Raw genomic sequence first — 15726 nt, 5'->3', positions numbered from 1 at the left:
CCCGAGAACTATGTTAAGGGTACACGTGTCTGTGGAGTGCTCAGCTACTTGCACGTTAATTTCACGAGCAGGCTGTTCCGTTGATCGGATCAACTGGAACCCTCGTCGTCGTAACCGACGGAGTGCCAACAACCTTGGAGTAAATTAATAATGCTTTCTTTATAAAGGATTCTAGCTATGACCCTGCCATCTTTGTTTCAACCATAGTGTACATAGGGTAACATAACTCAATGTAGCTTTTTTTTTAAAGAAGGTAACATGTAATTTGAGGGAGATTTGGCTACTACATCTGTTTGAGCAAATATATATATGTATATAAAGAAAGCATCCCAACAAAGATATTACCAATTTTGTTTTAAACATAATGTACCTACGAATACTTTCAGAGAATGATGTCACTAAGTGACGGAGAAAGGGGGAAAAGGATTGGACTGAAGGAGAAAAACTTAGGACCCAGAGGCGGTGAGTGGTGTTACTCAGTGTGGGGTGAGTAGCACACTCTTCATAATATCATTTTCAAATATCATTCATGTTATCATATTTTAATTTATTTTTCATATTCATTTTCATGTGTCATTCCTTATATATTTTATTTTTATATTTTTAATTGTTATATGTCCCCACATGTGTTGTAGTGTCCCCCTCTGTGTAATGCCTTTACGGCAATTTAAAAGAAGTGAAGAAACTTGCTTCCTAACCGCATGATTCCGGGTTCAGTCCCACCTTGGGCAAGTGTCTTCTACAGTAGCCTCCTGGCTGACCAAAACCTTGTAAGTGGATTTGATAGACGGAAACTGAAAGAAGCTTGTTATATATATATGTGTGCGCGTGTGTGTGGAGGCGTGTGGTTTAGTGGTTAGCATCATGATCGTAAGATTGTGGTTTCGATTCCTGGACCGGGGAACGCGTTGTGTTCTTGAGCAAAACACTTCATTTCACGTTGCTCCAGCTGGCAAAAATGAGTAACGATGCGATGGACTGGCGTCCCGTCCAGCTGGGGAACACATACGCCATTGAAACCGGGAAACCGGGCCCATGAGCCTGGCTAGGCTTTAAAAAGGCGCATTTATTATTTTTTTAATATATATTTATGTGTCTTTGTGTCTGTTTGTCCGCCCACCGTCGCTTGACAACCGATGTTGGTGTGTTTACGTCCCCGTAACTTGGAGGTTCGGCAAAAGGGACCGACAGAATAAGTACTAGGCTTACAAAGAATAAGTCCCGGGGTCGATTTCTTCGATTAAAAAGCGGTGGTCCAGCATGGCCGCAGTCAAACGACTGAAACAATTAAGAGAATATATACACATATATATATATAAAGCATTCCAACTATGGCTCTGTCATCTTTGTTTCAGGCATAGTTTATCTAAGGGTACATTATCCGAAGTATCCATTCTTTTAAAGAATGGTAGCATGTAATTTAAGGTAAATTTGGCTACTGTATCTAACAGCAAGAGCGACCGCTTCTAAATATAACTGTTTCTCTCTTTCTATCTTCCCGCGTGTTATAAGTGGTGGGCGAAAAAAAAAATGTAACTTCCGATCTGTCTGGAAAACATTTTTAAAGTCTCGCGCACTCATAAATATACTTCATTTGGTACATACTCCTCGTTCAGTTCTGCAGTCGGGATGGACAGCAGTAGTCACATCAATACCAAATGTTTTATAAATAACTGAATGAAACTGATGTCTCGATGTCTTATATCCGAAGTTATAGCGAAGCAGCAAAAGAGTAAAAGAACCGGTGGAACATAATAAGAAGCAGTTGATTTAAAATAAATAAGAGACCAATCTCGAAAGCATGATTTACCCCAGGATAGCATTTGGCTTGAATTTTGTTCATCGAATGAAACAGACATGCGTTAATAAGAATGTGGTTCAGTTGTGTGCACGCTGTAATTTCTTGAGTCATCATCGTCATATAGAGGAAAGGCATTTTATTTCATCATGGTCCAGAGTAAAGGTTAATGCTACTGAAGGTAAGCATATTTGTTAGTTGTTATACCACCAGTAATACTGGTTGCCCCTCATGCACTTTTGTAGGTATGCCATACATATATATGCATACATGGTATTACATACACAATTGTAGGTGTAGACTTGTGCACGTAATCCTATATATATATATATATAATAATATAATAATAATAATATTTATTAGGGATAAAATCCAAAATTTCAGGTAAAAACTCAATTAAAATCAATATATTAAAATTAAATTAAGTTTCACAGTATAAAAAATATATAAATATATAGTATTAGTATACACACACACACACACACACACATAAATATATTATACATTTGCAAGAATCGGGGTGACAGTGACTTCGAAGTTTCGGCCTGCTGGCCTTCCATAACAGTCCGAGTGGAAGAATAGCCGCTGGCCGAAACTTCGAAGTCACTGTAACCATTATTCTTGGAGATATATTCATACATAAATATGTAATCTGCAACAACAACTACAACAACAAAAAAGTATTGAATCATCCTTCAGTTTAATTGTTAATGTATAAAGCTGAGTCTAAGTGAAGGTGAACCCAATTACCATAATTCTATAGTCAATTTCGGGGTAGTTTAAAGATATAAGTACCAGCCAAGTTATTCAGATCGATTTAATCGAATGTTATCCTCTTACAACACGCTCCTCGTATGTTAGAAACCATTATATAACTAATATTTATCCACCCTCAGCAAGAATTATCATTTTTAACAAGAATCGTCATAGTAATAAGATAAATAAATATAAGAATGAACTCGTCTATATTTGTGTGTGTTACCATTTAGATATTTCTAGAAAGGAAAACATGAAGTTGCAAGTAATCTCCTTGATTATTCTCTCTATCAGCACTGTCTTCGCAGATTTATGATGAATCAAAGGCGTTTTAGCCGTGGCCATCACGCCTTGAATGTGTGTTTATATATATATGACACTATGGTCAAATGTATCTTCTTTTTAAGACGACAGGTATGTAATATGAGATTTAGCTGGCCAAAAGTGCCCATCACGCCTATATATATATATATATGACAGTATTGTAAAATGTGTCCTCTTTTTTTTTATTACGATGAGTTGTATGTAATTTGGGGTTTGGTTGTTATTTCTAGTAAATCGGGTCCAGTGCCGATGTATAATCAACAGAGCAGTTCCCAAACCCACACGGGTCGCGAACTTAAAATATTTTACTTTCTAAATATGTAACATTTCTATCGATTTGTTATACAATATACCCCCAACATTTACTACAAACAGTAAATGTTTTTTAAAAAGTCATAAAGTTGTGGAATATACAAAACGCGAGGAACCACATGGAAACGACCATGCTGGATTCCCCGAATATCTACAAAAATTGCTGAGCTATGCTATTTCATTGTTTATAAAATGTACCAAAATATAAACGGCAATTATGTTAGTTTAATTAGCCTTAGTTACCACAGATATGGGTAAATTTTCTGAAAATTTACCCAGATATGAACCCAAATTGGCACAAAGTATTTATACTTAACTCTATACCTGTGTGGAATCTTCGAATGTCGGCATAAAGGTGTGCTGTTTATATCTATGATCTATAATATAAATATATGATATGATATATATATAATAAAACTGTAATTAACTCTGATTAGTTTAATCAATCTTGGTAATCACTTAAGTAAAATGATGATTTGTAATTGCCACATATTCTTCTGTGGTCCGTTCTGTTTTCTCTACCTGAGGTTGTTTATGTACATATTTATTTAGCAACAGTTACCCCAAAACTGATGATTATTGCACCAAAAAAAGTATGAAATACTACAATTTATAAAATTTTAAAGAAGTTATTCTATTATATTGGAAAAAGTGTGACGAAGAATTATTGATTTGAAACAATAGATCGTGATAAAAGTTTGGGAACCGTTGACGGGGAATTGTTAACGAACTGGCTCTCTCTCTCTTGGGCTCGTTGCATTAACGTATATTCTTACTGTTACTACATATTTTTTTGCTTCATATTTTACATTTGGTAAGTTTCATTCAGGTGTACTGTTATATTCGGTCGGCAGAACTATGTACAGATAGATTTGTGAAATTAATGTGTCTAGTTTATTAATCAATACCCACCCCCGTTCGTGTGCCTGCTCGGCAGCAAGACAAGAGATTCAAATCGATTTATGATTTAAATTATGCCTTTGAATTAGTAAGTCAAAGCAAGTGAAGTAGAATGTACATTGCCTTTTGTAAACCATCAAAGACTTTGTTTAATTTGCTCATGAGCCCACGCCGGTGTGTGTAGCCATGTCACACCCGTTGTAGGATAAAAAACATTCCAGAGTATCACGAAACTCCTTGAACGTGGAAGGTTGTTTTTATTAGTATGCATATTAGACATATCCCTATTATACATAATTATATCTACCACTTATAATATAAAAACTGGGTTTTTTTGTTGCTATTTTTGGTGTTTTCTGAACAGTGACGTGCCCCCTTTGTATATATCAATGGCTGACATCTCTAATCGACGCTGTGTGAAGGTCGATGACTGCCTGACATATCTGAGTGGGTATATTGTGAATTCCAATGAATGATAGCTCTGTGAAAGGATTATGTGAGATGTTTGGGTAACATCTGTGCAATGAGACATAGTAAGGACGACAAAAAGAGACACAGGTAGACGCATTAGTTAGTTCAGAGGAGCAGGGATGGGAGCTTTATTATGACAATAAAAAGGTATGGGTAGATCTGTGGTGGTGATGGTTGAAGCATATTAACTGGGTCTTTCTCACAAATGAGCTTCCAGATGGTGTCTACATTGTTTTGTGTGTAACACTGGCTCATTTGTGATTAGTACTTATTTGACTTGGTAGGTGATCAGTAATTGATCTGAGCTGAAATATTATTTTCTGGTCTTGCAAAAAAATCATCATCATCACTTAACGACTATGTTCCATGCTGGCATGGGTTGACCTGGTTTGACAGGAACCGACAAGCTACAGAACTGCATCAGACTCCAGTATCTGCTTTGACATGATTTCTAGGACTGGATGCTCTTCCTAATGCCAATCACTTTTATGTGGAACCAGCACTATTAGTGAGATAAGACCCACTCAGCTGAGTGAGAAACAGTACGAAAGGATGTGAATTTATGTTAGGCCAAAGTATGATAGAAGGACTGGACAAGGTGTCTTGCTGTAGGGAATGTGGTTGCTCTAATCAGAAAAGGAACATGGTACTGAAGATGTGTCAAGGCAGGAAGGTGAGTAGAAGAGAAGAGACCTGGGTGGTTAATCTAAGTTTTTGTTTTGCAATTTTGCTACTGGGGTTTTATAATGTTGGCGTTAGGAAGGTCATCCAGCTGTAGAAACTCTGCCAAATCAGATTGGAGCCTGGTGCAGCCATCTGGTTCACCAGTCCTCAGTCAAATCGTCCAACCCATGCTAGCATGGAAAGCGAACGTTAAACGACGATGATGATGATAAGAGACTTTGAGTATTTTAGAATATGTGTTATTCATGAGTCAAGAGGAGATGAGAGACAAATCTTTATCCATGGTAGGTGTTGTGAGTTTGTCTTTGTGCTATTGATAATGGATTCTCCATTGGTTTTGATGATTTGTATTCAGTTGTTTTAATCCAGGGAACTACCTACTCATTAAATTAACAAGTGAGTGACTGAGTATTCCACAGACATGTGAGCCCTTAATGTATTTCTCAGGCCAAGCCAACATGACACAATATGCACTCAATTCATTTAATGGGCTTCCACACAGTTTCCATCTATCCAGTTTCCCTTGCGAGGCTTGGGTCGGCTCAGGGTCTGTCAAGAAACTATGTGGCAGGATTGAACCCCAAGACATCATAGCTGTGAAATGAATTCCTTTACCACCCAATCATGCATTCAATGAAGGTTGGATCAGGTTGTCTCTGAGTGGTTGTCCATTGCATGGTTGAAGGAAGATGAGGTGTGATGGCTGCAGGTGCTAAATCTGGTGAATAGGGCAGGTACAGAAGTGATACCTTGTTTTGTTTTTAGTGAGAAACTTATAAGTGAACAGAACCCAGTGGGAGGATGCATTGTCATCGTGTAGAATCCAATTCTTTGTGCTCCATGGATCTGGTCACTTTCACCAAATGTCCTCACTCAAATGCTTCAAAATATCATTGATTGTCCTCCAATGATCCTCATGCACAAGCTGATGAATTTTCACATTTCCAGGGGTGATATACAGGGCATGTCTTCTAGGGATATTCTTCTGCATTTGAAGTGTCCATGCCACTCAAAACATTGCATATGACCCATTGCCAAATCATGACAGGCTTACTGAAGCACACTCAATGTCTCTGTAACAAATATCCGTCGAATGTAAATAATGTATAGGACAGTCTAGTTCGAAGGCAAATAACTCTGGTCAGTTACTTTAGTGAATAGGTCTTATTGTGAATGTTGAATGGGTTGGTGTGCTATTAAGGGGGAGAATTATCTGCCATCCAATTAACATCAGGTGACCAAGCGGTTAGGGTATTCAACTCAGTCATAAGGTCCTGAGTTCAATACCTGGCAGCATGTTGTGTCCTTGTGCAAGACACTTTATTTCACGTTGTTCCAGTCAGTTCAGCTGGTAAAAGAGAGTTGTACGTGTAATTTCAAAGGGCCAACCATGCCACATTCTGTGTCATGCTGAATCTCTCTGAGAACTATGTCAAAGGTACATGTTTGTGACTTGCTCAGCCACTTGGGCGTTAATTTCCCCAGCAGGCTTTTCCTTTGATCAAATCAACTAGAACCCTTGTCGTAACCAATGGAGTACCAGTTTAAAAAATTTTTTTAACTAAATCTAATTAATGGGACCTTAATAGCCACTTGAAGCTTTGGAGACATTTAACTTTCTTCTTCACGTTTTCCTTATGAATGTCAAATGTCTTCTTCTACCCTTATCATGTCTCCACTTTATTACCAAATAAATCTGGAGGCTGTTCTTCATCTGAAGCACATAGAATTAAGTTTTCTATTCAAAGACACAGTGAGACGTACTGCAGATATGATTCTATGATAATTCAGATGTTCATTCTTACATATACTGCATTTTCTGGCTTACAAATTGATATAGTATATAGTGTAAAAATTCACACATCATTGCTATCTTTCCAAATCCTGCTGCGTTTTGCATAGAATTTTTGGTCCCCTAAAGTTGTTTTGATATATAAGTTGACCTGTGTTTTTCAGCTGAAAATTTTGTTCTGAAAAAATTTGATTTGTATGCCAGAAAATAAAATATTCACTAGGCGAGCTGGCAGAAATGTTAGCACATCAGACAAAATGCTTAGCGGTATTTCATCTGCTGTTACGTCCTGAGTTCAAATTCCACCGAGGTTGACTTTGCATGTCATCCTTTCGGGGTCGATAAATTAAGTACCAGCTACGCACTGGGGTCAATGTAATCGACTTAACCCCCTTGTCTGTCCTTGTTTGTCCCCTCTATGTTTAGACCCTTGTGGGCAAAAAAGAAATAAGAAAAGAAAATATTCACTATCTTATCATTTAACCCTTTTGATACCTACCCGGCTGAAACCAGCTCTGGCTCTGAGTACAAATGTCTTATTTTCATAAGTTTTGAATAAAAATCTTCCACCAAACCTTAGTCACAATTTATGTTCCTAACACTAGCTGAATGGTAACTAAGTTATTTTACTAAATTCTTTGTTATATTTAAAGTTATTGAAAGAAATACAGAGCATCTCAAAATAAATACAGTAACGAAAGGGTTAACTTCATTCTTGATCACTTTCTTGTACGCATGCATGCACACACATATACATAAACTCCCCCTCTCTCTGTACCTATATATAGGCTCAAGCATAGTTGTGTGGTTAACAAGCTCACTTTGCAATCATATGGTTTTGAGTTCCATCTCATTGCACAGCACCCATATTGTCTTCTGCTATAGTTCCAGGCAAACCAATGCCTTCTGAGGGAATGTCTTCAATGGAAACTGTGGAAGTCCATCATATTTACATATCTGTGTGTGCTTGTCACACATCTCTCCAACAGTTTGACAGCTGCTGTTGGTTTGTTTACATCCCTATAAACAATTGTCAAAAGAGACCAACAGAATAAGTACCAGACTTCAAAAAATCCCTTCAAAACATAAGTACTGGGGTTGGTTTGTTCGACTAAATCCCTTCAAGGTAGTGCCCCTGCATGGCCAGTCAAACGATTGAGACAAGTAAAAGAAAAAAATTGCAAACAAAAGGAAACAAACAAAAAGTACATTTCCAGAAAACTATTTCACATGTTTAACTTGATACATCACAAACAGCTGAACTATTCTTTGCTCTCAGTAATGAAGTTATATGTATGTATGTATATATATATATATATATATATATATATATATATATACACACATACACATATGTGTATGTGTATATCTCTATCTATCTATCTATATATATATATATATATATATCTATATATATCAAGTTGGCTATTCGCAATTTAGAACCGATAGGCATCAAGTACAGTCATCACCAAAGTGACGGAGGGTGCTAGTGAACACCAGCATTGCTAGAAATAACAGTGAAAACAACTCTTAGCCATGTGAGAGCACTTTTCCAATGGCTGACAATAGAGACAGGCTCTCTCCTTACGACAAGTGAGATGGACTCATATCAGCACTGATTTCAGATTTAGTCAACTTTCATCATTGATCCATTACTCCGTTGCCAAGGGTTAAAGAACCTAAGTCATCCTGTCAGCCTTATAGAGAATACGATAGGAAACAGCAACTGATTTCAAAAATACAGACTGATAAATATATATATATATATATCATCATCATCATCATCGTTTAACGTCCGCTTTCCATGCTAGCATGGGTTGGACGATTTGACTGAGGACTGGTGAAACCGGATGGCAACACCAGGCTCCAATCTAATTTGGCAGAGTTTCTACAGCTGGATGCCCTTCCTAACGCCAAGGATTATCAATTTATTAATTTATTGATAAATTAATAATTAATAATTTTTACCAAGCTCTTCGGTATGTAAACACCATTATCGGTGAAGAACTTATTTAAAAGTTCTTATATATTTATAAATAACATAATTAAGGGATCAGCAACAGTTGCTTCACCACATTTCCTCATCAGATATGAATTTGCAACTGGAATATCATACTGATGAGGAAATGAAGGGTTTTTCTCTTCTAAGCCAGAAACGCGTCTATGATTAACTACGACTGGTTAGGTTTGTTATTTTTTCTTCTTGTTTTGCCTTTGTGAGTTACAAGTAATGCTATCTGTTGGAGTTTCAGCACTTTAGCTGCTATTTCTGAACTTCAGTATGTGGTGAAGCAACTGTTGTTGATCCCTTAATTGTGGATATTCTATATTGTAAGAATGCCATAATACTGCAGTATTAATCTTAGGAAGAGATTTCATACAAACATATAGTGCTGAGAAGCACGAAAGTGTCTGTAGCAGACTGTGGCTCTTTTACAGTATATCCATGTTAAGTATCATACTGATTGCTATTTGGAACTAAAACTGCTTCTCTTGCTAATAATGGGTTTTTGCTCAACCTGCCAGATATTTGTGAAACCAGTGATTTGTTAATCACTGTTTTTTTCTATATCAGTAAACACAAAATTTGTCCAGGCATGCAGTTGGTAGTGGATACTTGCTTTTAATGATGCACAACTGTGCAGAAATCCTGGGATCTAGCAATTCCACTGCCACCATTGCTGACCACTTTTCATCTGCTACAGATACTTCTGTATCATTGCTTTTTAGGACTACTTATTTACACGAGATGTTTTCACAAAATAAATGATGCAATATTCTGGCTTTCGTACAGTATATCCATGTTAAATAAGCTGTATAGATTGCTGTCCAAAAGTAACATTGCTTCTGTTGCAAATAACGAATTTATATATATGTATCACAGTTTGCTTGAAGCATTGTAGTAAAGAAGTTGAATAATAAATGAAAAGTGAATGAGAAAAGCTTTTAGCAATGTTGATGCATATATATATTTATAATAACAATAATTAAATTATTGTACACTGTTGTGTCGATGTCTCCAAGCGAAGAAGTAGGATCGCCCAAGACATATAAATAGAGGTAGTCTAGCCATGGTAGAGGAGTTGGTAGAGCTGTTGAGTAGCAGTTGTGTAGCGGTTGAGTAGAGATCATCCAAAGGTGCTAGAGAGCAATAGCTTGAGACATAACATATACAGTGCTCAGGTACAACTCATTGGAAAAAGTAGCCAGAGGTGCATGAACAAACAGTACATAGAATAATAGACATGAAGTAAACTGTGAATGAGTTATTAAAGGCTGGGGATATCTGGTGTACTGTTGTCAAATTTCAGGAAGGAAGTTTTGAAGAGTGCAATGTCCCGACAGCCAACTGCTGATGTGGGTAGTTTATTCCATGCTTCAGCAATTCTGAGCATGAAAAATGTTTCCGAAAGTCATGGGTGCTGTGTTGCTTTTTTTAAATTTTATTTTGTAAGCATGTCCACAAGTGTTAGATATATGAAATTCAAACATATGCCCAAAGTTGTCGTCAAAAAGATGGTGGATAATCTTGTGGGTGTCTGCCAAGTCAGTTGGCAGACATCAGAGCTTTAATGTGTCCATGACAAGGCAAGCAAGATGAAAGTTCATGAATCAAAGTTCAAGACAACCAGAAATCCAAAGAGGACTCAATACCAGTTTAAAGATAAATGTAGAACAAAGAAACTCTGTGCTAATTCAATCACTCATCTCCTCTTCAATTTTCTTTCTTTTCAGCCAACAGGCAGTTATTTTTCTCTTCCTACAATCATCTCCAATTAATACCAGGGCCCAAATATGGAAGACAAAATAACTTTAACTTAACAAATCAGTTGGTACCATCTGCATATTGTCGAAATTTCCGAACAAATTCCTTTCACAAGACCAGCAGGGTTCAGCGTAATGGAGAAGATATCGACAAGGAAACTCCAAAGGGTTTATCCATTTTTCAACGATTCAAACAAGCCTATAAACAGCATGGCAAAGTTCTCATTGGAGTCCATCTTGCCACGTCTGCTGTCTGGTTTGGTTCCTTCTATTATCTCACTATAACGTAAGTTGTTCATATTTTTATTTTTTTAAATTATACTCTTTTAATTCTTTTGTCTATTTCAATAATTGGATGACAAATTCCAAGAATTTACACTTAATTACAATAAGCCTAGTACAAGAACTGTTTTCAGCACTCGTTTTATCAATCTCTATCAAATGGTTGGGCCAACCTTATTTAGAAACACACAAAGATATACCACATGGTTTTGGGGTCAGTCCCCTACTGCGTGGCACCTTAAGTAAGTATCTTCTACTATTGACCTCAGCCAACCAAAGCCACGTGAACAGATTTGGTACACAGAAACTGAAAGAAGCCTGCTGTGTATGTGTGTGTTTGTGTCTTTATCTTGACATTGCATGATTATTGTAAACCAGTGGTTCTCAACCGGAGTCCATATGGCTCTTGGGGATCCATATAAGATGTTGCTAAAATTTATCTGCAATAAACTGCTAAAATTTATCTGCAATAAACTGCTTATATTTCTACAATACACAGAATGTTTTAATTTTTTTTTTTTGTATACAATTCCCAATAATATTTAATTCTAAAAATATAATAGGTTTTTTTTTTAAATATGAAATGGTTATGTAGGTACATCCAAGTAAAATAGGAATGAAAAGAGTCCATAAGCAAAAAAACGATTGAGAACCATTGCTATAAACCAGGAGCTCTCAACCATTTTTTATTTATAAACCCCTTTGATTATTATTTTAGTCTCGTGGACCCCACTCCCCTATAGCCATTTGATATTTAAAAACTAGTTTTATAGAAATTTCTTTCAAAATTCCTATTTTGTTTATAATACGTTCACTTGACAATTTGACAAGACATTTTTTAGAAATGGCAGCTAAATCTCCCTCGAATCACACCCTTACTGTTTGAAAAGAGGGAAGACCACTGTGGGCAATACAATCCCTGATATGAAAAAAGGACTTTCTCAGCATTACTAGAATACCTTTAATTACAGGTATACTAGATAAGACCTAACTTGGGCTAAACAACAATTACTGAGTTCACTTAATATTTTATAAATAGCTTTACCAAGTTTCTTTTGACAGTCACTTCGATCATAATAATTAAGACTATATCTGGACGAAGGGGCGTTAACTCTTACTGTGCTGATGAAATTTTTGCTGATGATGCAATATGCTAATAACATGCAAATCAGTTCTTGTGACCTCTTTCTGTTAAATAAAATGTGTGTACTACGTCATGTGTGTAAGTTCCTGTGTCTCATGTGCATATGCGTAGAACCGAGTACACTCAGCTCTTGCGCAGCAAAGGTTACTCAAGTTGAGGATCATTGCTTAAGCCCTCTAACTTCTCATGGAATTTTTCCAACGTAGGAATAGTACCAGAACGTCTTTTGATATTTCTGGTTTCACCAATAATAATGGTTTCCAATTATGGCACAATGCCAATAATATTGAGGGAAAGGGAGTGACTTGATTACCCCCCTCCCCCGCCAGTGCTCAACTAGTGCTTATTTTATCGACCCCAAAAGGATGAAAGGCAAAGTTGATCTTGGCAGAACTTGAACTTAGAATGTAAAACTAGAAAAAGTGCTGCTAAGCATTTTGTCTGGTGTGCTAACAATTCTGCCATCTCGGCACCAAGTGTTCTTGTTGTTTAACCCTAGGTCATTCCCAAATGAGCAGACTTACAACCAAAGTCGTTCCATCTATGAACTCTCCATCTCTTTAGTAGCATCCATGATTACTTTGTAAAAAGTGTCCTTTCCTTTAAGACAGTAGTTTGAAGAAATTTATCTGCTATTTCTTGCAAATTGAGTAACCATGTAAATGCTCCTTTGGGGGCTTGTAACAATGCTATTTGTAATCTGTTATACAATTAGATCATCTGCAGGAACTCTCATATACATATGCATGGAACCGAGTGTCTTCTTTCTTAGAAATAGTCCCAAATAGCTGTGTAGTAATTCCTGTAACAAGCAGAAATTTGTGTTTTTTTTTTTTAACACTATACATCTACAAATGAAATGTGAAGGCACATGGCTCAGTGGTTAGAGCATTGGGCTTGCAATCATGAGGTAGTGAGTTTGATTCTTGGATCAGGCTGTGTGTTGTGTTCTTGAGAAGACACTTTATTTTACATTGCAACTGGCACCCATTACACTCTCAGAGTGGTTGTCAGTAGGAAGGGCATCCAGTCGTAGATACCTTGCCAAATCAGACTGGAATTTGATGCAGCCTGGTCACACTGTCTAACGCATGCCAGCTCGGACAACAGACATTAAATGATGATGATGATATATGTGTGTGTTTGGGTCTCCTTGTCTTGATATCATGTGACTGTTATAAATGTGTGTCGTTCATCTCCAGTATCCCGTAGGAACATATCCAGCCATGGGGAAACATTGCTTTGCTTGGAAACAACAGGAAGAGCATTTGACCATAGAAAATCTGATCATCATCATCATCATCATCATACATCCATTTTCCATGCTAGTATGGGTTGGATAGTTTAACAAGGGGCTTGCAAGCCAGAGAGCTATACCAGACCCCAATTATCTGTTTTGGCTTTCTACAGTTGGATGCCCTTCCTAACACCAACCACTTTACAGAGTGTACTGGGTGCTTTTTACTTGGTACCAGCACAGGAGCTTTTTGCTTGGTGCCAGCCTGTTCAAGCATGGAAAGATGGATGTTAAAACAACAATGGTGATGATATCTACTTCAGATTATTGGAGTTATGTGTATTTGTTTTAGTGTACACTGATATGTTTTATATATATATAATATTTTCTATTCTCTAGCATTTTGTTTACAAAACAATTGATAGATAAATACCTCCCTCTCAAAACATGGAAAGAGTTTGTTTAATTTTATTTATTTTGTTTGTTCCAGTGGTTTTGACATAATTCCTGTCCTTGAAAGACTAAATGTAAGTGAGACGATAATTAGCCAGTTCAAAAAATCCGGCATTGGAAATATAGCTGTTGCATATTTAATGTACAAACTTGCCACACCTGCCCGATACACGGTGACTTTAGCAGGAACAAACCTGGCCATCCGATATTTCAAGAAAACTGGACGCATGAAACCAGTGCCGGATGAGGCAAAATTCAAAAGACTTTATTCTGACAGTAAGCTGTATTTAAATGCTCGCAGAAAACAACTAAAGAAGAGTAGGTTGCTAAAAATGAAGAAAAGATTTCTGAAACTCAAAAAATTGAGAAAAAAACGATTTTAGCAATTTTATAAAAAGATTTTTAAAAAAAATTTCTTTTCTTTTTTTTCAAGTTATTTCATTAGTTGACTTATAAATTAATTAACTGTGGTAAATTTGAGATTGCCATAGTTTTTTGTTTTATTTGCTGTGATCTATAAGAACAAATTTTTTTAAAACAATAGCAAAACAAGACAAACAATAATTCCGTTATAGGATTTTTTGGTCTGTGATTCCATGAGGAACAATGCTATGCATTTGTAGAATACTGACAGAAAGAACTTGCAATACATAGTTGTTGTTTTTTTGTTTTTTTTAGTTACAAATAAATACTATTTTCCATTAATAAAATGCTTTTTTTCAGTTTTTGTTATTGGTTTGCTCTGAAGGATAAAATTTTATTTATGAGCCAGATAACATTATGAAGAGGTTTCATGGTTACAGTTTGTAATGATAACATTGGTTTGAAATTGTTTGGCGCTAATGGAATGATGGCTGACTGCTGCATTCCTATAAAAATTGTTTACAAGGTCATCATATTTCTTTGAAAATTGTTTACTTTTAACTGGCGTCATACAAATGGAGACTTCATACTAGTATAATGGAATTCATGATTATTCAGAAAATTACTGTACTTAACAGTATACAAGACAGATTTTCTTTTTTTTTTTTTTTTTTTTTTTGATGTAAAAAAAAAAATGCTCTGCTTCTAATGCAGCCAAATTACAGGTGAGGGATTAAGTGTTTTAAGGAGTTGGATAAGCAAATGTCTGCTACAATACAATGCCTGCAAGTTGATGAATACCACCTGTTCCCCTCCATTTTCTTATTGCTATATAAATTAATGGTAAAATATCTTTTTACTCATGCCCATTTATTGCACTTGGTAATACAAAGAAAAAACACTAGTGTAATAATAATTGGTTATTCTTCCAGCAGTATATTGGATAGATATTATCCTTTAGTGGGTTGGATTCATAACCCCTAACTTTCTTGGATTTATATATATATATATATATATATATATATACACATCCAAAATCTGGAACGATTTCATAAACAGAAACTTTGATTATGATCAAATGGTAGGACTATGTCAATAACTGTACAGTCCTTGGATGGGTCAAAGCTAACACCATTGAGACCATCAACAGCAAACACTGCCTCGGATGAACAGCATCAGATTTCCACGCCAAATCCCCTACTGTGAACTCAACACTGGCAAGAGACCACATGACACTACAAAGACCAACTAAAATAAATGATGACGACAACGAAGAGCATGAACATCAACTTTAATTACTGGGAGAAGTGAGCAGATGACTGAACATGACATCACTTCAAGACTTAATGATTCCAGAATAATAATCCAGTTGGAAGAATACACATTATAACTCATGCTTCAATTGATACCTAAATAAATAAATTAGCAATTATATTAATTAGTTA

At 36.2% G+C, this 15726-nt stretch overlaps 1 protein-coding gene across 3 annotated transcripts; it reads left to right on the top strand.

Annotated features, from left to right (window-relative positions):
• Positions 1 to 386: 386 nt before the first annotated feature.
• Positions 387 to 14628, top strand: LOC106873876 (mitochondrial inner membrane scaffold 1). Of its 3 annotated transcripts, none has more exons than XM_052974924.2 (3): positions 387 to 486; positions 10773 to 11088; positions 13956 to 14450. In XM_052974924.2, the coding sequence occupies exons 1-3, from the start codon at positions 390 to 392 to the stop codon at positions 14299 to 14301; spliced, it is 759 nt and encodes a 252-aa protein (XP_052830884.1). In that variant the 5' UTR covers positions 387 to 389; the 3' UTR covers positions 14302 to 14450. The 3 variants fall into 3 exon arrangements, with proteins under 3 accessions (XP_052830884.1, XP_014776880.1, XP_014776881.1); XM_014921394.3 differs by lacking the exon at positions 387 to 486 and adding an exon at positions 1499 to 1979 and having other exon boundaries at positions 13956 to 14628; XM_014921395.3 differs by lacking the exon at positions 387 to 486 and adding an exon at positions 2835 to 2968 and having other exon boundaries at positions 13956 to 14628.
• The last annotated feature ends 1098 nt before the right edge of the window (positions 14629 to 15726 follow it).

Source organism: Octopus bimaculoides, chromosome 20 (genome assembly GCF_046866305.1).
Source record: "Octopus bimaculoides isolate indiv1 chromosome 20, ASM4686630v1, whole genome shotgun sequence".
Taxonomy (NCBI): Eukaryota; Metazoa; Mollusca; class Cephalopoda; order Octopoda; family Octopodidae; genus Octopus; species Octopus bimaculoides.
The sequence above is the reverse complement of the archived record's forward strand: the minus strand, read 5'-3'. Positions and strand labels throughout refer to the sequence as shown.